Genomic DNA, 24,543 nt, shown 5'->3' on the forward strand with positions numbered 1-24,543 from the left:
AAATGGATACAGCTAATACCCCTTAAGTGTGAACATTCATTTCACGGGGAGGATTTGCACACATTCTGTTAGAGGTAGTAAGGGAATGTTTCATTTTAACAATTTAATGCTAGTGCTGTCATAATCTTCTGTTTTCCTGGACTCACAGTCCACTTTTGCAGAATCCAGCTTTAAAATGCAGGCCAACATTAAAGGATTTTGAAATAAGGCGAAAATGCTCTTGTTTCTCTTTTGAGTGGGTCCTTTATCTTAGTATCTTAAGAGAACCACTCTCTTCTCCAAATCCCTTCTCCCCAGGAGGAATCAGCAGGGACATTGTGACTTATTTGAAAGTTAAGAGGCTGAAAAGCTTTAGAAGGAGGCGTTGTAATCTGCTATAAAATGTCTGCAGGACAGAGGCGTAGATTAGGAGAGTGGTTGGTAGCTCTCCAACACACAGGAGAGAAGCGTGAGATGATTAGATTACTCCCAAAGTGTTAATCCTGCAGCAGTGAGGAAATTTTAAAAGGAAAAAATAATCCCAATCCTTGTGTTTACGCCAGATTAACGAGTACAAAGAGTTACAGTATCTCATGGCTTTTTGATAAAAGTATGTGAAATCTGAGGACGAATCAATTATTTGTGTCAGTGGTGCTTTCTGTTGGAAGAAAGAAACCAAACTGCATTTTTGAGTCCTTCCTCCCCAAAAAAAGGTTGTCTTCTGTTCTTTGTACATTCTGCTTTGAGGTCTTCTGATGAGGCTTTGTTTACTCTATTGGTGTCCCCAAGGAAAAGCAGTGATACATTTTTATGAAAATATTGGCTCTTGCTGTGCATGGACAGGCTGATGTTCTTACCATATCTGTAAATCTGTGTAAAGAAAGGATATTTTTAAAACCTTCCTGTGCTTTTCCAAGGCTTGTTCATATTTTTTAAAAGTCTATAGTCTTGGCATTATACTATAGAAGGGGAAAGCACCTCTTGTTACAGTAGCAAATCCAAATAAAACCTGGAGTAACATGAAGCAGATATTTGCTCATCAGTTATGGTGGGTTTTGGTGTTTTTTTTTCCTCAATATACTGGACACTTGTGAAGTACAAACAATCAAGTAGTATTCAGAAATCAGCATGTTTATGCTCCAAGGCCTAAAATACCCTTTTTTACATGAAAGGATGGTGAACTCCTTGTGCTTATTGGTTGTGAAACTGTTACAAATACATAGTTTACTTTCCTGTTTTAGGCTGCTGAGGACCCAGTCTCTGGATTGGTACTATAATAATGTCAAAAGCCGCTTTAAGTGTTTTGGAAGTGCCAAAGTCCTGAAGAACTTGTACAAGAAGCATAGACTGGAGAGTGGAGGTAAGAACTGTTGTGTTGATTGCTTATTGTCTTACCTACCTTAACATACAAGCAGAAACAATGGAAATTCTGAGACTGTTCCCAAATAGGCATTTTTTAAAGGCTATGCAGTGGAGAGAAAAAAGAAGTGAAGTGAAAAAATTTGGCTAATATGGGATACCTGCAGTATCCCTGTTGACCAAAACTTAGGTTGTGCTTGCTCAAAGTCTTGCATGCTTAAGGATCTGAAACTGGCCACATTTTATTTTTGTACCGATGTTTATAAATGGTTACAAAATGCAGATTAAGTACTGGCATCACCCTTTGGAATGAAGAGACATGAATCTCCCTTTGCTGTGGTGCATCACTCCATGAGAAGAGTCAGTAACTGGGGATACAAAACGGATTGGGAGTGGCCTTTGGTGTCCTACTGGTAATTTTAGCAAATTACTCCAAAGACAGCTAGCTGAACATTTGAAATTTCTTTAGATTTGTTGGACTAGATACTTTCCTAACATAATTCTTTTGACATTTGTACAGAGACTGTATTTTTTTTTCTATAGTCTTTGTCTTTTTGTGAAATTCTGAAGAATGGTATGTTGACGCTCCTCAGTGGAAATGTTAGGTGTTTCTTATGAAAATTGGCACAAAAACTTCAAGGGAGAAGCAACCTATACATTAAACTCCAATTTTTTAGTCATTCTGCTTTCTCTGTATCACATTCATTTTTCTAGAGAGGGTTACTTAACGGTTTAGAAACAAACAGGTATGAAGGCAAGAAAATCCGTGTCAGTGAGGGCAGAAGTGGGGCAACAGAATTAAAAACAGTGGGCATGGATCCTTCAGAACTTGAATGCTGTGTGTTGGGTTTACTTAAGCCATAGTATCACTGAATTTATGCTTGAGTGGAAGTGTGAACAGTACTGTGATGAGTTGCAGTGGCATGTGCACACTCTGTGAGACCTTTCCAAGCAAGACCTCTGAGTCTAAATGTTACTGCTGACTTTCTTCTACCTTCTGTGCGACTATTTGGTAAATCGTTTGTTCCCTTTGAGGATAAATACTAGTATACGTGTCTGGGGTTTGGCTTATTTATACAGTGTTGCCCTTTAAAATGCAGAATCAGTTTTTCAACCCCAAGTGTCATATTGAAGGCAAATTCCCTGTGCTTAACTTCTACCGTGTCAGTTTTGTACCTAGCAGCTTCTTCCTCACTCTCTCTCTCTCTCTCACTATACAAAGAGTTTTCTCCATTTTTCTTGGAAATGAATGAGGGGTCTCTTATGTAGAAGCAGTCATGGTTTATACAAAAAGTAGGAGGAATTTTCTGGTTATCCCTCTTTGTGAGCGGTGCCACGGTATCCTGAGTGAATATTCTAATCTAATAAAGCCTCTGCTGTTAATGGATATTTCTTACACTGACACACAGAACTGTTCTTTTTGAGCAGAGGGAGGTTTTTGCGAAGGAAGCTTTGAAAATGAAGGAAGCATTTGTGGCAGTGACTCTACATTCTACCAGCAGACAGAAGGTATGCTGCTAAAATACTTGTTTGATTTAAATCACAGTCCTTACACTTTGAATTACTGGACAAATAGTAAGCCTTGTTCACAATCCAACAGTTTCTTAGCTGAAACATTTAGCAGGATTCTGAAAATCCTTTGTGTTACCACGCTGGGATGTCTTGCTTCAGTATTGAAGCTAATACATGCTTGTTCTGGTGTGATATGCTTGTTGTTCAGGTTTTGTTACTTCCCCGCCATTTCCTTTCCTTAGGTATTTTTTTCGCTCTCTTTCATATATTCTGTTGGTGGTTTTAGGAAGTTTACAAGTTTTCTTCCTACAATGTCCTAACTATTTTGCTGGATTCTAAAATTACTCATGTAAAAATACTGTGATTTAATGTATTTAATATTTTACATTCAAGTAGTAACAGAAATTGAAACAGTTTTTTTGACTTAAGGTGTTTATTTTACTGTGCATAATTATGGATTGAGGAAAGGAACTTTGTCATGAACAACCTAACATTTGAATATCTGTCCAGAATACGAGTCTGAATTTTGAAACTCATTATGCAAAATATACACATAGGAAGAACACAGTAGTTTTATCTTATTCTTTTCCTAGGACACAGCATGATGGATACCCTTGCCGTGGCTTTACGTGTTGCAGAGGAAGCAGTGGAAGAAGCTATATCTAAGGCAGAGACCTACAGTGACAGCCTGGTAACATTTTTTAAGAAAATGTGTTAGTCTAAATAGAACAATTATGTTTCTTTTAATTCAGGTAGTGGTACAAGTAGATGCAAAAGTAAACATAAAGAAGTAGCGACTATCCAATGGGATCCTGGGGTGCATTAAGAAAAGTGTGTCCAGCAGGTCTAGGGAGATTCTCCTCCCCCTCTACTCTGCTCTGGTGAGACCACACCTGGAATACCATGTCCAGTTTTGGGGTCCCCAATTTAAGAGAGACAGGGACCTACTTGAGAGAGTCCAACGGAGAGCTATGAGGATGATTAAGGGACTTGAACATCTCTCCTGTGAAGAGAGACTGAGAGAACTGGGGCTGTTTAGCCCTGAAAGGAGACGGCTGAGAGGGGATCTTTTTAACGTACACAAATATCTGAGGGGTGGGTGTCAAGGAGAAGGGGACAATTTCATGTCAGTGGTGCCCAGCAACAGAACAGGAAACAGTGAGTTTAAGTTAGGACATAGGAAGTTCCACCTCAACATGAGGAGAAATTTCTTTACAATGAGGGTGACAGAGCCCTGAAACAGGCTGCCCAGAGAGGTTCTGGAGTCTCCTTCCCTGGAGACTTTCAAAACCCACCTGGATGTGTTCCTGTGTGACCTACTGTAGGTGATCCTGCTCTGGCAGGGGGACTGGACTAGATGATCTTTCAAGGTCCCTTCCAACCTCTAACATTCTATGATTCTATCACATGCACTACCTCTAAAAAGTTGGGTGTGGGTTTTATAAACTTGTGTCTGAGGTGCATGCTGCATTTCAGAAGGTGACATGCAGTATAAATACCTCTAATTTCTTCCCACTATGCCAACAAGGCACCCTACTCATTTCCTTACTTCCCCATATCTGGGGAAATACGTTTTTTATGTGATTTTAACAATGACAGGTAATCATTTTCTTGCAGGACAAGCAGAATGAGGCTTGTTACTTGCAGGAGCACAAGGAGGACCTTATAGAAGAACTGGCCACAACCATCGTGCAGAAGGTATTTCATGCTTTTTTTCCCTAGCTTGTTTAATAGCTGAAACAGATCTATTTAGTCCGGTGAGCTTTAACTCTACTAACAGCAAAAAGGATGACAACAGTGTAGAAAGCAGAGTAAATGACAAGTTGACGCTTGAGCTATCACAGCTTAGTCAGCGATGTCCAACAGACTAATTTATAAATAAGCTTCATCCACTACCTAAACCTCTCAAAGCTGAGAGGTACCACTCCCTCAGGTCTGGGATATCCTTGTGTGGAAAAGGAGGCCCCTGCTTGATGGAACTTTACATCTGTACCTTGCTTCCTAAAACGCACAAAGTTTTCCAGCAAAAAGGAGCCCAGCTCTTGTCCACACCCGCTAACAAACCCTGCATCTGCAACATGTGCAAAGGAAATATTGATTAATAAAGTAGAATTCTGTTCAGGCTCCTGTGAGAGAGACACCCAGAAAAATCACAGAACCCTTTGCATGTCTGATTCTTCTGGAAAACTCACTCTTCTCCCTGCAAAGCTCACAGCTGATGCAGCAAAGGAATGGGGAACTGATGGGAACAGATACCCCTTGAGTTTGTTTGAACAGTCTGGAGTGCGGTGAGCATGAACCGAGAGGTACGGAGCTCCCATCATCACTAAAGTAACTGCTCTTCAATATTAATCCCCTTCCATGGGACCCAAGCTAATTGACACATCCGTGTATGGGATGTGGCATTTAACGGTGTGTTAAAGATGAGGAACGTGGTGTTGATGAAGCTATTGAGAAAAGCCAGAAGAGCAGAATATTTAGGAGGTATTTTGAACTGGAGTCAGAAAAGTTGTGAAAATTAAATGTGGCAGGATATAACCTGTCAGTGTAGGGAGACGGTTTGTATGATCTTCTCTCTTTCTTTAGTTGGTTGATTTTCAAAACCAAAATAATGCCTAGATGCCTAAGACCTCTTTGTTTTCAGCAGAAGTGTGTCTAGATGTCATTGGGACCCTTTGAAATTCCCCTCATATCTAGCATTTCACATTTCTTTGCAAAAACTCTTGTTGGAGAAAATACTTGACACTTGGATGCCGCTAATGTTTAACTGTAGGAACAGGTTTCCATGTTTATTTAATTCACCTTTGATGTTCCTGCAGGCTTTGATTATGATTGATTGTATCAATGTTTATGTGCTTGCAAGCAATATGACTTCAGATGAGAGGAAACACATACAAGTTGTCAGAGTCATCCTTGCATGAACTGGAAAGAAAGCAAAGGGAAACTCACATGTTCTTCCCAAGGCAGTTTGCCATGAGATGGGATTAACGTTTTCTCCAAGCGCCTCAGTATTTTCCAAGCACTGTTGTTTTTTACTTCCACGCCTCTCCCACCCCCTGTCCCTGCTACTTTACAGATTATAAGGAAGCAGAAAAGCAAATCTGTGCCTGCTGAGGCTGACTTTGAATGGCCACCATCCCGGAGCAGTGGCCTGGCGTCTGTCGCTGTCTCAGATCAGAGCATGCTGACTTTTCCAGGGAGCCGCAGGGGTTCCTACACGTTATGGGTGAGTGACTTAGCACAGCTATCCATGTATTTTCCCTCTGCACAAAACTGGGAGGTTGAAATCATGGATAAGCATAATTCCTGCCTGGAATGGTACGTGGAGACTCACAGAGAACTTTCCTAGCGCATCGTACATCACAGACATTGTGTTGGGAACAACTCAGTGTGAGATACGAACAATCTCACTGCTTGATTTGAATGCTTGCAGGACTCAATGACTCAGTGTTTATTCCTTAAAACAGTTTTTGTGATCACTTAGCTTTTATTTGCATTTTTGCTGAACGTTATTTTTCTTGTACAACAGTAGATTTCTGCAATGTTTTTTATCTCTGCAGCCATCCTCAAGAAAATAACCACCAGCAACAACAAAAAAGTAAACCCAACTGCAGAGCATCATTTATATCTTACACTAAAGAGTATTTCCTCCTTCTTGCACATATTTTTCAGCACAATGCCTTCAGCTCCTTCTGTAAAACTGAAGAAAATCTGACAAGCCACATTAGTAACATTTTAAAGGCAGCAGCAAGGGAAAGGAAGTGAAAGTAAGCTATGGGCTCACATTCTCGTCCCCCACCTATTTTCAAATTGAAGGAGGAGTGCCTTTAAGCTGCTGGTGTTAACTAAGCGATCGAAGTGAGCATATTTAAGTGCTTCCCCCTGTAGCTCCTGTGCCACTTGCTTGCAGAACGTAGGAGCCAGGAGAGGAGTTAATTTTTTGTCCAGCTCAACTGAGTTTTCTTTTTGGAGTTTAAGGACAAGACTGAAGGGAACACACTGTTCACATCTTCAGTCATTACACCAGGAGCCTATTGCTGTTGTGCATTTGGGGAGTTAAGCCTGAACTCAACACATTTCGAAATTCTGAAGAAGCCTGAGTCCCATTTTTTTACCGGAGGGAGGCTTGCTGATTTGAGAAATCGTAGACTTTGTGAGAAACACTGGAGTAGCAGAAATGTCATGAGAAAAGCGAAAATGGAGAGCTTCAAAACTTCTGCAGCCATCAGCCGGTACTAGAGATCCAGATGTGTACAGTGCTTTCATAAGGGCTTTCTACCTCTATGGAGTCTTTCTCTGCGTTTGTCACTGTTTGGTCAAACTGTCCTCCCACAGCACATTAAGAAACAGTTTGGCCATCTGGTCTGGATTCTCTCACCCCTAGTGTAAATTCAGTTTCTGCATTTTGCTTTGCTATTGTTGTTTTATTGTTTTATTTTGTGCCTTTGAAATGTGCATGTGTTTGATTTTGCTTTGCTTTGAGTAGAGGAGAACTTTCTTAGTATAACCAGACACCTTTGGAAAGGGTTATACACAATATCTCCCTGAAGTGTATTATTGATTGTTTAATCACAGTACTGTGATGTGGTAGTAGCTATAGATACTGTATTTTCATTTCTTTTTTTTTTCCTTCCTCTTAGATTTCTTTGAGATCCCTTGCCCATGCTAAAAATAGTGATACAAGGCTGAATATTTTATTCCCCCATCTCATAAAGAGAGATGGATGGCACCATCTGTTTCTCATCACCAGTAAGCCAAGGCAGTACAATGGTGGAGTAGGAGCTTAAAGCAATGGATGGATCCTTCTCTACTCTCTCAGTCCATTTCCCCCCACCCCCATACATCGCTGTCAGTGAGAGAAAAAGGCCAGTTGGCACATGGAATCCCTTTAAACATGGATGGAGTGCAGGCATCCTGGTGTGCTCTAAGTGCTGGATTAACGGTCTTTATTTTACAGCTAAAAGATTGTATGTATAAACAGAAGCTCATCCATAATTTATAGTATATAAACCATCTAGGGATATAGGGAAAAGGAGGATTTCATTAAATACACGTTATGATACACCTCAGGGGAAGCAGAAGTTTACTGGTTAAGCTAATTGTAAGGCCCACAGTGTACTGACAGTTTTTCTTTTTCTTCCCCCACTTTGATTTGTTTCAAAGAGAAGGAAAGTTCTGCAAGGCTGAGGTCCAACGCTGCTTTGGAAATCCCCGGAGGTTTTGCAGGTGCTCTGTACCTTTGTAGGTTTGTCTCAAATGTTTGAAGAAAACACTTTTGAGGAGGAATTCTGTTTAGCAGTCAGACGACACAGTGGGAGAGCTATTTCAGAGGCAGGAGGCATACCGCTGTAGGAAACTGATAGCAGCTGACACCAGTTCTTACCTGTCAACGGCTGTGTATCAGAAACATCACATTTATGTCTAATTAATAAATGTGTCACGTCATAGGAAGGATGGGGCTTTTAGCTTTTTATGCATGAGCTGGGATCAGAGGGTTGCACAGAGCATATTGCTGGGACGTACTTCCAGTGAGGCAGGCGTGCATTTATCCAGAAGCCCATCAGCTGGATCCTAACGGATTATTTACAGAATGGGAAAGAACAAGATGCTTGGAGACAGAGAAGCGCTTGGTCCTTTAGAAAATAAGGGGTCTTTTTTTAATTAGTGCTTATTATGAGAAGATCCGACTTTCTCTCATGTCCATGGCTCTATAGTAATCGGGCTGGTTTCCCTCCTTCCACTGCAGCAGAAGGATAGGATGCTACTGCTTTTGCCGTTCTGACTCAGCAATTACTGCCACTTTTTAACGCTTCAGGTGGCTAGATAATCAGCGCAAGGCTAAACATGACAGCATTATCCTTTTTAAAGTTGCTCCCATGGTCTGAGTTTGTTCAAGATTTATCTCTAGCAGAAGATTATTGATTCTCAGATTCATGGTACTAGTCATGCACTTGACAAACATCCAAGACGACAGTTGTGGATGCTTGGTATATGATCAAGCCCATACAGGCCTAAATTCAGCTCAATTGCATTTACTGCAAGCAAAGCAAGATAGATTTTAAGGCATAAAAGGCAGCAGAAGAGAGGAGAGAGAAGAGTGGTCGTTCTATGATGTTGTTTTCCAAATAATTTAGGTTGCACGTTGTTCTTTCAGCTTTATTTTGTTTTAAAGAGTCAGTCCTGCTACACTGCTGGGTATCACAAAGCTTCAAGGTCCGGCTTAAAACCTGTGATGCTCAGAGCCAGGCTGCCTGACAAATTCTTACTGTATTTTTAGGTGAAATCAAGGTTCGTGTTGTCATAGCAAGAAGCAAATAAACACAGAACACTTAAGGCTTCCTCTGTCCAGTGGGTGTTTGAGTACAGTGATTCCCTCTGATGAGTGAGTGCTCTGCTAAGCACAATTTGTAGATAAGGGTCAGAATAGGACTTGAAAATTTGTGCACGGCATTCTCTTGGGGTGGGGGGGGGGGCAGGGAAAACAGGGATGGGTTTGCTGGGGAATAACCTCCTGCCTCGCTCGCTTGAAACCTGTCAGCTAATCCAAACTGAACCAAACTAAATACAGCCCCCAAAGTGGCTCCTCCTGTAACTACACAGCTGTGCAACTCTTGCTGCTGCTGGACTAAACTGAGTGTGCTGGATTAAACTGAGTTTGGTGGGTTTTTTAACTCCTTTTAAAGGAACAGTACTTTTAAGGGGATTGGAACCATCCAGTGTCTGTGTGAACCACAAGCCAGCTTGGGCAGACCCTGGAAGGACGGATGCTCCAAGGCTTTTGCAGGGGAGGGAACCGTTGACTTTGCTTTCTCTCAGCTTGCTATTCAAGGATTTGCCCTGACGGCTGGGTTATCCAAACCAGGGTCTAGGTCAGGCCATGAAGGAGGGAGTTTTCTTTCAATCGATTGTGAAAATCTCCCATTCATCTGCCTTTGTTGGTTTTGTTTTTTGGTTTTGGTTCTTGGAAGCTATAGGGGTTGTTAACAAATCCTTTGCCACATACAAGATTAAGTAAGGAACAGCTGATTGAAACCTTTGATATTTCACTGGCACCACTGAATGTCTGAGCAGAGGGAAGGTCACTTCCAGGGATAAACAGACTGTGGCAGTGGCAGCATTCTCAACCTCATACTCAGTTTTACTCACTGAAGGATGCATTAGCTGTCGATACTTTAGATTTGCCACTCTATTTGCTGTACTTATTCTTTCCTTGGGTCAATTGTATTTGTAGAGCATGGCTGAGAAGGGGTTTTGCTGCACCATTAGCAGGCACGGCCCTTGGATTTGCAGTGAGGTTGCGTTTTAAGTCATCTCTGTTGGTGCTGTCAAGTTCTAGGCTGCTTCCCGGAAGCACCAAGTTAATCCTCAGAAGTCCTCAGCATGGTGTTGAGGTCCCAGTGCCTGCCAGGGCTCCTGAACCCGGAATTCTCAGTCCCTCCTGGCACAGAGAGAGTCCTTGATCTACTCTAAATAAGTGCAAAGTAAGTCATGGGTTTACTAGCTAAACCAGGCTGAAGGGAATAGCGGAGAAGTGCGGAGAAAAACACGCGTGATCCTGAATATCCTTTGTACAGTTCAATCAGTTGCTTCTGGGATCTTTTTTTAATTACCACTTTGGCTTCTCGTTGTAAGAAAGAGGAATTACCCATACTCTTTCATCTTTCAGAGAAGAATGTAGAGCAAAACTTTTATATTTTCTCTTGAATAGATTGTCTTTCTAAACAATGTGCATACATATAAGATGCATGTTTTTTTTCCCGAATAATTTAGGTCTCGTGTTCTTTCACCTTTATTTTATTTTAAAGATGCTCTGTATCACAAAGCTTTAAGGTCTGAATTAAAACCTGTAATGCTCAGAGCTAGGCTGCCTGCCTGGCATCTAAGATGTGTATGCATGTCAATAAGATATGTAATATCTCTTAAGATTCTCTCTTAAGAGAATCTCTCTCCTCTCTAAAGTGAGTTATTCAAGGTAAAGGATCCATAGAATACCAACATTAGACTCAATATTCACAAGCACGTTTTATAAAAAGTTGGTCTTGTTTTATTTATTCAGTGCTCAGAAACATGAATGTGTAGGGTGTTATAGACAGAAGATGGAATATTTATATTTATTGAGTAATAGCAGATGTGTATGACTACTTTTTATTCCTTCTTTAATCTTGAGAAACCACATTGTCTTTTTTTTTGAGGGCCAGCAATGAGACAGGACTGTGCATGCAAAAAATTATTCCTTTTAGTGCTAGCCTAGAGGAAGGCTGAGTACTCCCCATCCAGACGTTGTAACTATGCAGCAGAAATCCTCTGATGAGCGATTAAAAAAGGAAAAAATATAATAATGTGTCTGGAATTTCTTTTTGAAACAAACATCCATGCCAGCAGGCAGGATTTGGTGGGGAACTCACCCTAACTAAGGTGTTAGGAAATGCCTGTCAATACTGTAAACTCCGTTTTGCAGGCTTGTGCAGAGGTCTCCCAGAAGTGTGTGCTGGGAACACAAAAAACCTGTGGGCTTGCAATGCCATCTGCTGATGGCCGGATTTATTGCAGAAACGAAGAGCTGCAGTACCTTAGGGTGTGACTGCAAACATAAAGGGCAGGCCTGTAATGCATCATAAATAAATGCACCGAAAATAGCATCAGGCTGAGTATTTGCAGTTTTTGTGTTTTGGGGTTTTTTTGGCTTGAGGTGCCAGAGCTTCTAGTTAGAAAAGGTGCCGGTAGGTTTAGCTGTGAGGGAAGGATGATCTTGATGTCCTGTGTTTTTAGAAATCAGGACCAAATCTCCTAAGTTCTGGTCTCCCCGTGCTGTAGCTGTAGGGCTGAGCTGAAGTCAACGCAAACGTGCCAACCACACAGAGGTTTTGCTGCATAACCTTGTGCCAAATAACTAACTTCATAGTTTCCTCTTCATTGCAAAAGCAACCAAAGGAGATCTTGAGTCATTTACTTTTCAGAGTCATCAGTGAGGCTGGTAATGAGTTGGTGATTAACTTGTGGACAAACGTTCGCTTTTATACCAATGTAGACTGATTTGTTCTCTTCTGTCCTGTTCCTATGCCAGGCTTGGCTATTGACACTCCTTTTTTGTATCATTATTGACACTGCCAGTAATTTGAACTGCTATCAGGGCAGAGTGTTTACACTCTCTTTCCAGCCATACTTATCTGAGTAAAGCACAATTCTGCTATCCTTCCATCCCTATCTAAAACTAACTTTCAGAAAGAGAAATAACCTAATCTTCTACTTTTTTTTTCTTAATTGGAGCTTATTAGAATTCTGTCACTTCTTGATCACTTAAATCTCTTCACATATAAGAACTACAGAGAACTACAAAAGTACCGGTGAATAGTGCCAGTTTAACAGCCTCTTCCAGCAGCATCATTTCATCTTTTTTTCAGGATCTGAATGCAGGGCTGCAGCCAAGCTATTTCGCTTGACATTGCTTTTCTCTTCCTTGAGCCTTCTGTGACATTGAACTACCTTCAGTGAGAAGAGGTGCTACTTCTACCAGAGCAGTCCAAGACAGGTTTTATCAAAAGTTCACAGAAAGTATAGAAAAAGCAAGGGGATGGCCTCAAGCCAAGCTTTGGAGGCACCGAAAGCTTTTGGAAGGATTTTCCTGGGAATTAGCGGTGGTTCCTGCATAATAGCAATTTCCTGCTCTGCACAGAGGACTGGCAGAAACTGTGGAGAGCAGTTTCCCTCTGCCCTGACCCAAAAATTCCAGCACACTAAAAGAGTCAGCTTTTTTTAGATAAGCTCGTTTGGATAAGCTTATTTGAGATCTGCTGCTCCACCACATGGGACTGTATCTGTTTTCTTTTCTATGCTTCCTTGTTCTTCAGGGCTTTTTGTCCATCAGGCCCTTCATGATTGTCTTCTCCTTTTTAAGTCCTTCAAGCTGTTGAGTATCTTCTAGTCCTTCTGATACTGCAGTTTCCAATGCTTCCTGTAGAAAAAACATGTTACTCTCATTATCTGAGCCCATGTTATGATTAGACAGACTACTGAAGTTTTCCCTGACTTTTTTTTCTTCTCTTTCTTAAAATTAGGTTCTTTAATACGGGAAGTTAGATACTAGTGATTAAACTATATGTTATTCCTTCTTCTGTGATCTTCAGCATCTCTTATGTCTCTTTGTTTGCCATATACCTGGGAAAAGAGTGTGCCCTGAGGGAGTATTCTCTGTGAAAATAGTGACAGCCACAACAACTCTCTGCTTTCAGTATATAAGTACTTTGACACGAAGATACCAGTGGATGTGACAGATGTGAACTGGACCTAATTTGTTGTAAGAATGAGAAGTTTGGTAGTTCTTGCATTACAACAAGGTGAGTCAGGGCACAATTAAAACATGTCACAGTTTAGGCTGCAAATTTATGGCAGAATTGTATTTCCCGTGTGTCCTGGCAGGATGAAATCCAAGTTTATGAGTAAATTCCTAGAGAAAAACAGTTCATGTGGCTCTGTCTATTGTGCTAAATTATTAACCCGTTTACCAGGTGAAGGAGGATTTAGATGATCAGTTGATTATCTAGTTTGACATTTGAAACAGGTTTGTGAAAGTGACTTGTCTGAAAGATTCCCTATAATAAAATTAGTAAAATTTTGCAGTACTGTGAGCTTATTGTTGCTAGTTCACATCACTGAATTTGAAGGGAAGCACTCCAATGCATGGAGTTAGGAGTTAGACAACATTAGGACCATTGTCTTTGCGTGGACAGGATTGACCAAGTGATGCAGCCATTGCAGTTACAGACAATATTTGATTCTAGGACAGTAATTCTGGCTTTTTCCTCCAGACTTCAGAAGCCAGACTAAACCCTAGTACTTAGCTGTGTTCCTTTTTACAGAATCTGTTATGAAATCACACTGCTGAGCCAAGGATACAGGAAGATTTGCAGTTAATTAAATTTTCTGGCATCGTACCCAGGTCCCACACAGGAGCGTTTCAGACAGGAGGAGATGCAGACAGAAAAGCGGTGTAGGTGTTGCTCTGAAGTCAGCAAGACTCCCAGCAATACTTTTGCTGTCCTGGGAACTGAAGGAACATAAAACCAGCTGAGAGTCAAGTCATACTTTTCCTCTTCTGCACCAGCACAAAGCAGAGCTCTGACACAGGCAAAGACTGGCCCCTTTGAGATTAACAGTTTTAGTTAATTACCTGTAATTTGAACATCAAGAAAAATGCACAAAGATTTGAGAATGCCAACTTGGTCTGTGTGAAGAAGCCAAACCACTTGAAAATATGCTTTTTTTTTTTAACCCTGTCATATATAGGCAGTCTTTTACCAATTCTGTTAGGAAGGCTGAGACAACAGAGGTTTTGAGGACTAAAAAGTTGTGGGAGAGATCTAATTGTCATTTGAAAAAGTGGTTTCTCTTGCTATTCAAATCAGCTGCCAGCTTTCACTTTTTTCTTTTTTTTAGACTGCATGAATTTAAATGTGAATTCTGTAACTGACCCTGCTGCCTGAGTCAAAATATCTGATCCACCTTCCCCTTGGTAATAGTCAGAACTCATTAACAACAGTATTTTACCTCATTTTGCCTTGAAATGTGACCCTGCTATAAACAAATAAATGAGCAATTGTAGGCCCTGCTGGCTTCATTAGCAAGCCTGCATAAAACTGCTGAGCAGATCGTGTGATCTGTGTGTCCTAGCAAACAAAAGAATTCTGCATTAAAATCGGATGAGTTGCACATCTATTTCTGAGGGGACAGGCTGTTGGTTTGCTTTTTTTTTTTTTTTTTGGATTTTTAACTTCTTCAAATTGTTACACCAGATGGCCTGTTGAGCCAGCAATAGACTGTCATGTCTCACCACAACAGGATCTCTTTCTGGCTAGCTTGAGTCGAAGCGGTTAGATATCAGTCCTCACCGAGCTTATTCCTAACAACTTCACCTTAATTATTTCTTTCCATCTGGTCTGCGGTATCATAAACAAGTTCCTGTATCCTTGCATAGCATCAGAAATGCATATAAATAAGCAATCTAGTGCTGAAACAATTCTTTTAAACACCTTAAGTGCCATTGCTGGATGCTAGCAGGTCCCACACTTCCACAGGTAACTGAATATTCATACTAATTACAATACAGAGTTTGGTAATTAAGTCTGTCTTGTTTTTTACATTATGCTCTTTGATTTCTTTTATTCCCACAGAGGTCTCAGTCTGCATTCTCCCTGGCTAGTGAAGATACGCCTGGTAAAGGACTAGACCCTGCTTTGTCTGGGACTGAGGCTCTTTGGAAGCAGCAAAAAGGACAATTGAGGAAACAGAAGGAAGGCAAGCTCTCTGCATTACCCAGCTGGAAAAGTGTGGACAGGCTAAATGAATCAAGTAAATATTTCTAGTCTGAATGTGATTGGGATTTTTTTGGTTCTCACGCACATGTGGAATAAGTATGACTTAAAGCAAGGAAGGACCTTTTCCAGGAGGCTTCTGCTGACCTCTGTTCTTGCACGGGTCACATACAAAAATGTCTGTGTGGTGATGCTGAATGTCATCATTTCTTTCAGATGTCTTTGCTTATCTTACCTTTTATTTTATTTTACTTTTTCCCAATAAATGTTAAAATTTGTGTCTTTGAGGAGTTGATTCTGGCCTGTTGGGAAACAAACAGACATCTCATTCGGATACTTCAGAGCTTCTAAGACACAGGAGCCCAAGGGCCCTGCTTTGTCACTACTAAAATTTGACTAAACTATGTATTACTTTGTGAACTGATCATTCAGCCCCCTGTCAGAAGTGTCGTTCTCCTGGGCATTTTAGTGCGATGCCTGTTTTCAGTAAGGCAGTTAATTGGGTGCTTAAATTTAAGGGCCCACTTCAATCTCGTTGAATTCAACTGTTGAGTCTTTTAGTGCTTAACAATTGCCTAACCACGGCAGAATGAAGGATTGACCCAGTTTCCTTTCAGGTGCCCTACTCAGAGGATTTGTTCTGCTTCTTTCATCTAAGAATCACATTTATGGTGGGATTGTGGTGCCTGTTGAGCTTATAGTAAACAGCTGATTGTGCTAATATGTGTGAATGTGATCTCACCTATGCAGCCCTGCATTAGGATAAAGGAAACAAGTCTCGACCAAGCGTTTAAGTGGTAAAGTCAGTGGGCTTTTTAGTCCCGTGGCTAAAAAGCAGTTTGAAATTTATTTTGATTCCAGTTCCTGCTGGTTTAAATGAGCCAAATTGTAAATTTGTGCTATTTTTTCCCCTTTACTAATAGTGTCACAGTGAGACTTCTTAAATCTATTTCCATTTTCACATGGATTAATTATAGCATATACCCAGAGAATTGCGTGCAAAACCAATTCTTTCAAGTAAATGACTTTGTTTTGGAAACTCAGGCAGGGAGTGTTGAAGCTGGGATAAAACTGAGTCAGCTTTCTGAATATCAAGTTCTCAGTGGCATTCCTTTCCACCCTGCTTACCCTCATAAGATCTGTTTAATTCCTGTCTTTTCTTAGTTAACTGAGGATGTTTGGCCGATTCTCGTGTGTTGTTGCTAAACAAAATTTTTGTTGTTTTGTTTCCACAGATCCGCCTCCCGTTCTTCAAAGCACTGATGGGAACTGGGTAGCTCTGCAGAACGTCGCTTTGCCTCGTCCTCGGATGCTTGCCAAACCAAAGAGTCAAGTGTTCAAAGCTTTGGAGAATGAATCCAGTATTGTGTCTGCCTACGACGAGATGGGCTCAGACAGTGAGGATGACTACGATTGGAATGTGGCCTTGAACAAGCTGCGTCGGAGACCTCGTCAGTTAGCAGATGATTTCTATTATACTAGTTCCCAGTATGGCACTGACTGGGTTTATGGCAATGACCAGTACCAGGCAGCCACCTCCCCTTCCTCTGGGTTATACACCAACACTGAGACCCTGTTCTCCGATTCGGAAAGCTCGTCAGTAAACTCTTCCCAGGAAGCTAAAGGACCTAGCAAACTTCTCTGGTTACAAAGCAGAACTCAAAGCGATGAGCCCAGAATGGAAAAAAAACATTTCCACGGAGAACTGGATGTAAATTTTAATCCACAAGCAACCAACTTGGAGTATTCGGACAGCAGTGGGATGGAGGAAGTCCCTTATGGTATAGAAAAGAGATCCAAAAGGTGGAGGAAGAACAAAGAAGGCTCTGAAGAATTATGTGAAGACAAAAACTGCACAAAAGCCAACAAGATGAATTTAAGCCAGGTAGTTGTTTATGAGCTTACCAAATGCATTCTCAAAAAGAGCTGGGCAAAGCTAATTAATCTATGCTGGCAATAATGTGTGGATCACAGATACTGACTAGTCACTGTTTTGTTGTGTTGTGGTTTGGGGGGTTTTTAAGTACTTTGTTCTTAAAATAAGAAATGACCCTTACACCTGGGAATCTTTTGCACGCTGTTTGCAAATGTCCTGCTAAGAGATAAAGTTAGGAGCAGGAGAAATTCAGAAGGGGCTTTTTTTTTAAATACTCTCCAAGTAATGTCTGCTTTTAATTGTTCTTGGCTCTGGAGCCTCCAAGATAGTACTCTGCTTGCTTGATTTGGGAGCTTCTATTTTTGCTCGCTAGGATTCTGCTGAGTTAGCAGCCACTTGCATGCAAAGATTTGGACAGTGTGTATGAGGAAAGGTGTATTTCCTGCTTCAGTGTCTGTGAAAGGACTTACAGCTTGCATAGGAACTCTCAATTTTCTTTTAGTGAGTTGGAAGCTGTGTTTGTCAGGGGTAGCCCTTCATTCTTGTCTGCAGATGCCAGTATTATTTATTGCTGATAGATGCCAATGGGAATTTACACAATGATTTATAAGAACACAAAGATGTCATTAAACTTACCAGAATAGAACCAAAGTGTGAACAGTAAATAATAATGAAGTTTAGAGATAGCATCTATTAAATGCATCATAATAATAGTACCTTTCAGTGTATTTATTATGTTTTATTGTTATCATGACTTTTAATACAGTTTTAGATTTGTTGATCTGTGAAAGAGATATCTCCTCCTGATTAGTTCACTGCCACCATCTGGAAATCTCAACACAAGCAGCCTACCAGAAACAAAAAGCACAAAGTGTAGCATTAGAGGGTATCATTATCTCTGTGTGTAAGCAGGAACTAACAACTCTCACAAATATAAATACTCCACCTGTCCGTTGTAAGGAGGTTGGGAAGCAGAAAGGTAGATAATAGACATACCTGAATTAAGCTGGAATAAAATCAGTACCCTCTAGGTGGGTGTCCCCCCCCTCGCAAGAAACTATGTGTATTCGTAACACAAATCTAGCTAATGTGGAATAAAACCCTAGGGATGCCAAGGGAGCTTGTGACTTTCACCCATGCTGGCAAACATAGCAAAAACGCCTTTCAGTTTCAAAGCCAATGAGTTAGGAAAATTCTTTTATGTATGTTAAAGCCTACACCACTCATCACAACCGTGTAAAGGACAGGAAGGTGCAATAAACTGTGTTCTCCTGAAATACAAGCATACAGTTTAGCCATGCTTCCTGTCCCGTAAATCCCATAAATTATGATTGTTTCTCTCCTGTATACAAATGGATGAACTGACTGATTCAGCAACAGCTTTCAGATTTATTTTTTAATAGTTTAATGATATTATTTTACATTAGCAGATTGTTGGGCAAGAGGTGTAATAAGTTGTTGAGTGACATGCAAGATATGTCTGAAAAAAAATTCTTACAATTTGAGCAAGCACCATTGTGATAAATACAGAATTTTAATTAAAAAGGTGAAATGGCACCAATATAATGCATGTATTTAAAAGTGTATCATAACATGCTATAAAATTGAAGTGGAGACACATTGATGTGAAATCTTGGTCTTAATCTTACTCAGAACAGCTTTGAAGTTCATTTAGGAGAAAAGGCTTTTTGTTCTGCAAAAGGTGATTGTCTGGGAATAGAATAAATTTCAGCACAAGCCAGTGGTTCCCCTGCTGCTGTAGCTAGTCAGGTACTTTCAAACCTGGATTTTGTAAAAGCACCTTCTGCATCCTGAAGGTGGCCTGTGTGGACCTGACTGAAGCACTAAACCAAGTGTGTAATAATCAAAACTTTCTCTTAACACTCAACAGGGAGAGGAAAATGTTTCCAGTTAATGCTGTAGAAAGAGCAGGTTTCCATAAGAGATGCCAGTTTTTCTTCATGGACTGTAGTCAAAAATCAGGGAAAAATCATGTCCTAATCAGATAACACAGACCCAGAAAATTAATTGGTACTTATCCGGATGTTAGTTTTTGGAACAACCATGAGATATTTTTTCAGATTTTGTCCAAGGGCTCACAAAAACACCCCCCTTTCCACATTATGAAACATAGGGCAGGTATCCTGATGAACAGTCTTGCAAAAAAACCTTTGCTTTTCTTTGACTCAGCATCCAAAGTGACACTAATTGTATTTAACTGAGCCTCTAAGTACTCCCCACCTTTAAGGATCCAAGTGTAAGAAAAGAAGGTGCTCCTAAAATTGAGCTTGTTCCGTGGAGGTTGGCATTTGGAAGATAATTATTGCTGTAGAGGATCCACCTATGTGAATAATCACTGGGAAAGCTGAAAATCTCAAGTGCCATTGTGCAATAAAAGAGAGGTATTTCGAAACTTCTTTTTCCAGTTTTCAGAAAAACACAGATAATGCTCAAGACCAAGCAGTCAGGGAACTCAAATGCAGCTTTTGGCTGCAGTTATTTCATTCTCACACTTCACTTTCTTAGCACTGTCTCTGAGAACGGGATTAGGAAATGACATTGGGACATATTTTATTACTTGCACACAGTTGCATATCAATTTTGGTAGTTCCTTTCTGCATAACAGAGAACTAAGCAGGGATGAGAAATATGAGCGAACAAGTATGGGTTTTATTTGGTTCGTTCCTCTGTAAAGACATGGTGGGGGGTTTTTATCAGCACATTTGATGTGCTTGCTTTTCTAGCTTCCCTGCAAAGTGATTACGTTTTTCTTGGAAGCTGCTTGGTTTTCTTTCTGTGCCTATACAGTAATCACTGTCTTCTAATTTCTTGGTAGGATTTTGATGATTTATCAGAGGCAGATATAAGCAGTGAGGATCAGCATCATAATATCAAGCCTGACCTTATGGAAGAGGAGGTTAAATCCAGGTTATTTCATCTTGCTGCTAAAGTGAGTGACAAGGAAACATCTTCTGGTGAAGAGCAAGAGTCAGAAGCTAGAACAGACCCTGGAAACCAGAAGGAGACTTTGTCCTCAGAGGAAAATGGCAGAAGTATTCAGGAAGAGTTGAAGAAGGTAAGTGATCGTTGCAGAGGAGCGAGGACAGTATTGTAAAAGTTGGAGTCTGGAAAATTAAACTAGTTGCTCAAAAAAAAGTGAGGTCTGTTGCAATGGGTCTGAGCCTGCAACCCTTGTACTGGTAAAAGTTCAGTTAAGGTGCAGGCCCCCAGTAGCAATTCAAAGCAGTGAACGTAGCTTGTGAAATAAACCTATTAAGTGACTGATAATGGAGTTATTTCAGTTTATACAGACAGAGAATTAGCCTGTATTTTTTTATTTAAAAACATAGCCAGTTCTTCTTTTTTCCTCCTTGCTAACCAGCTAGTTTAAGTGATTTTTTTCAGTCCTTTTATTTGCCTCTCTTTTTAGCATCATGTAGTTTGTTTTGATGTCATAAATTCTTCTTTTGTGTCTCTACTGGAAAATTTTATGCTTTTTTAAAGCTTTCCAACCCTGTTACTCTGTCACCTCAGAGGCCTCTGTGAGCAGTAATGTATTCCAGGGAAGCTGAAATCCAGTGTCAGTTCTGATAATGTAGGAATACAGAATAGGTTTCCCAAAGAGATTGTAGTGCCAACATCTTTGGGGATAATAAAAATTTGACTGGACACAGCCCTGGGTGACCTGATGCAGTTGACAGCAGAAGGGTTGGACTAGGTGATCTCCAGAGGTCCTTTCCAAACTTGTGTGACTCTCTGATTCTGAGTTATTTAGCCGTGAACTACATGGCAGCGGAAGTACCTTTGTCGTCGTGTATACAAATACCTCCATGATGTACACACAATGTTTCGAAGAGTAATGCAAACTGGTGTTAGTTGATCTTTCCTCTACTAATTTTATTATTTCTTTAGCATTTCTCAGTTATTCTGAGTAGAATTTCCTTAAGTTTAAAAAATAAGAGACCTACTGTGTTCTGCAAAAAAAAAGGAATACTTGGACTCCCTAATTCTTTATTGGGTTTGGATGAACAAAAGAAGTGTTAGCCATTCATGGTCACAATATATATTCCTTCTGTCAATAATGAAGAAACAAAAATATCCCAGTACTATTCATGGTCATGACTTCAACAGAATTGATGGTGGAGCTTGCTCCAGCTGTAAGCAATGGCTGCTGCCATTCTTACTCTAGACAGTTGTCCTTAAAAGTGATTTAAAATCTTCTGGCAGATTCCTTCTCTTTGGAAAGGTGGCTGGCCAGCGTCTTACAATGAGATACAGAAGATGACAGGGTGTAATACCAGCTGTGGCAATGGTAACCACAAATAGGAGGACAGAGCTGAGCTCATAAAACACGCAGTACCTTTAAGATGAGTAGATGGCATGTCTCGATGGAGACAAGCATTACAAAACTTATTTTCAGGGAAACAGTAATTTTAAATGTCTTAAAAGCCACATGTCCCAATATAGTGTCTCTTCAAGAAGCTTGAGTTTTGGAAAATGCCTGTGTAGGGTACTATGGGTCTTTCAGACTGACAGCGTTCTCAGCCAGAGACCCAGACTTCTGACCTGGGCATCCAGTTTCAAATTAAGTGTTCAGAATCATTCTCAGCCATTAAAATGAGACCTTGAGTGCTTACAATCTGCTTTAAGCTCCTGAACACAAATCAACTACTGTTTTTTAGCCGTATTGCTTGTATTTTAGCCATGCTGCCTGTTAGGCTTTAGCCTTCTATTCTCACAAGCTTATTCTGGAACACAGTAGCAACCTTAAATCACAAGGAAATTCTAGTTCTAGTACTAGAATGTAGAATAAGATTTCAAAAAACATATATTGTGTATTGAATCACTGGAAATTAAATGCCCAGTGCTCATGAAAATCTAACTTTCACATGCCTGCACTTTTAAAAATCTGAATTTTTCTGTTTTTAGTGGAAGCTGGGAATCTTATATAATCACATGCTGAGCTGATGCCTTACAAAGGGAATTTAATATATTAAGATCTGAAGCAGTGACAAGAATTGGCACATCTTGAGTGGGGAGTTAGCTGAAGTTGAGCATTTATGGGTTCTCAGTTCTCACTTCAGACTGAGCTTTTGAGATATCTGTCTGCCTTCAAGATACAAGTCTGAAAATGCTGGCCTTTGAGTTAATTATTTAGCTCTTGAAGATTTAGGTGGGTACTTATTAACACAAATTAGTTTTGTACCTAAGACTTCCCGTTCGGTCCCCATGTGTTGCCTGATCTCGTCGAGAGGTGGCATCCCTGGCGGCAGGGAGGCTGGATTAAAATGAGCTCTAAGGTCCCTTCCAGCCTAGGCCATTACATGATATGATATGACTTAAATCTCCTTATACCTTCATCACCATTATTTTCAACATTTCTGAGTTTGTGGTTGCCTGAATTGGTCCTGTGGAGATTCACAGCTCTCTAAAACAGACATAATCCTACAGCAGACTTGGTTTTCTAGGTAACATTTTGGGCTTATTAAGATACAGAAATTACATTGTGCAGCTGTTGTGTTAGGGAAGCATCTTGTACTAACAGTGATTTGCACAGTTCTTTCTTAACTTATGTTTTTGTCTCCTCCTACTCTGTGCTCCTCCTTGCTTAAGATGTGCAAATGAACAAGTAAATCTTCCCTAGTAAGGCTGAGTTTTGCTCCTCTTGGCAACTGTGCTGTGTGCTTGAGGAATTTCTTTTAACCCTCTCATGCATTTACTTCTGCTCAGAGAATCTTACAACCAAGGCTTAATAACTTTTTTCCTTTTTTTTTTTTAATCCTGCTGTTTTCTGTTGACTTTATTATATGACTGAGCACGGAAAAGCTCTTCTCCCAATGACAGCCTGTTAAGTAGCACAGTGGGATCCTGTGAAACCTCCACAGCTTAAATAACGGCATAAGTATTCTTTCCATAAAATATTTATGCCTTCAGTCTCTGGAAACATTTTACTCATCTTAGGTTGTATAAAGCTGCATTTAGGGGGAAAGTATGTAATTACAAGCATCATCTTCATGTGACTTGATGGGATTGTTATCTTGCAGCTCCCCAAAACTCCTGAGAATTTGGATTGGTGTGTCCACACAGAGCTTAATAGGAAACTGCTGTCCTGTGGCTGAAAGCTTTGGAAATGAGTAAAAGTTCCTAAAGGAGCCAGAACCCCATGGCTCATTTAAGCCAGAAAATGTAATAACATAAATAGAGTAGCTTTTTGACATTGCTGCTACTATGCTACTGAGGCTGAATGGTGTAATGCAATGACATCTTCCACGACAGCTCAGAGAATATTTATGTGCCTGTTGTTCCACATTTTTGTATGTAAGTCGGGCAGAATAATTCTTGCGTTTTGGTGGATCGTGTCGTTCATTATCTGGGCAAGTCTTCCGAAGTCCAGGATTGAAAACTGAACGTGAACAGCTTTGTAAAAAGCAGTCTTTAAGGTTTATGAACTGAAGATAATCCGTGCACAGGGTTTTGAATTGACAGCAGAGGAAAAAGACTTTGGTTAAGGAAGGTGAAGCTGTGGCTTTTTCTTCTAGAAAAGACTTTAATCTTCATATTGCACTGATGGAGCCAAAGACTCCAAAGTTAAAGATAGCTGGCTTTTCTTAACATGGCTGCAGAAATCTTTTCCTTTTGTTAGGGCCTCTTTGTCTTGTGGCAGTGGAAATTGGTATCTCTGAGCTGTTTCTTTTTATTAAAAAATGATGTTGTTGTTTGCAGTATCTGTCTTAATGAGATCAGTTCTTTGAAATCCCACAAACAAAACTAGACTGGGCATTGCTTTATTTTACATATTTTAGCAAGAAATGTAAAATATAAATTTTATGGTATTTTATATTTACTAGCTGCTTTCTCCTTGCTGTTTGTCCTGAAGTTCTCTGTAAGTCTGAACCTATGTAAATGTTAACCTCTGTAGCTGTTAATATAACTTTTCTGCCTTTTTATTTAACTGCTTTCCCACAACCTAGGAAAAACAAAAGGCTTTTGATCTTCATTTAAAGCTGCAGTTTTTATCCACTGTATTGCAGCAGGTGAGAATGCTTTGTTTTGTCTGTGTCTTCTTGCATCTCTTATTTAGTAAGAGATGCTATAAAGTGTTATTGAGGGTTTCCACATTTCCCGAGCAGAATTCTCAAACTCAGAATGCTGTCCTGGAAATGTCAGGCCTGAAAAATCCTACCTGTTGGCCACAATCGATAGTCATTGCAGAAAATCAATAATCATTGCAGCCCTGCGTTATGATGGGAGTGATGAACAGGAAGTAGACTTTGTGGAGCAGACTGGCTCTTTTATTTGGCATTCTGATGAGAATTTGGTTGTATTAGTAAAGAGGAAAAGAAGACAATGATAAGGTATATGATCATCCTGTTCTCATGTACTCACCTATACTAAGAAATTTGGAAGGAAAAAAATAAAATTTCATTTCAGCAATAAGATTTTTAGCAGTTTCTGACCACAGTGGTTTTTAAAAATCTTTCTAAGTTCTCAGTTTAACACAAAACCCTT

At 40.2% G+C, this 24,543-nt stretch overlaps 1 protein-coding gene across 1 annotated transcript in view; it reads left to right on the forward strand.

The window, feature by feature from the left end:
- MYRIP (myosin VIIA and Rab interacting protein) overlaps window positions 1-24,543 on the forward strand; it is a 74,247-nt gene that overhangs the window by 38,978 nt on the left and 10,726 nt on the right. Inside the window, exons 2-10 of the mRNA XM_009876335.1 lie at window positions 1,221-1,339; window positions 1,732-1,751; window positions 2,769-2,847; window positions 3,444-3,541; window positions 4,468-4,548; window positions 5,927-6,076; window positions 15,018-15,195; window positions 16,394-17,043; window positions 19,871-20,110. Of these exons, the coding sequence (XP_009874637.1) occupies window positions 1,221-1,339; window positions 1,732-1,751; window positions 2,769-2,847; window positions 3,444-3,541; window positions 4,468-4,548; window positions 5,927-6,076; window positions 15,018-15,195; window positions 16,394-17,043; window positions 19,871-20,110 (1,615 nt within the window). The remainder of the gene's footprint in view (window positions 1-1,220; window positions 1,340-1,731; window positions 1,752-2,768; window positions 2,848-3,443; window positions 3,542-4,467; window positions 4,549-5,926; window positions 6,077-15,017; window positions 15,196-16,393; window positions 17,044-19,870; window positions 20,111-24,543) is intronic.

This window comes from Apaloderma vittatum, unplaced genomic scaffold, assembly GCF_000703405.1.
Source record: "Apaloderma vittatum isolate BGI_N311 unplaced genomic scaffold, ASM70340v1 scaffold9519, whole genome shotgun sequence".
NCBI classification, from domain to species: domain Eukaryota; kingdom Metazoa; phylum Chordata; class Aves; order Trogoniformes; family Trogonidae; genus Apaloderma; species Apaloderma vittatum.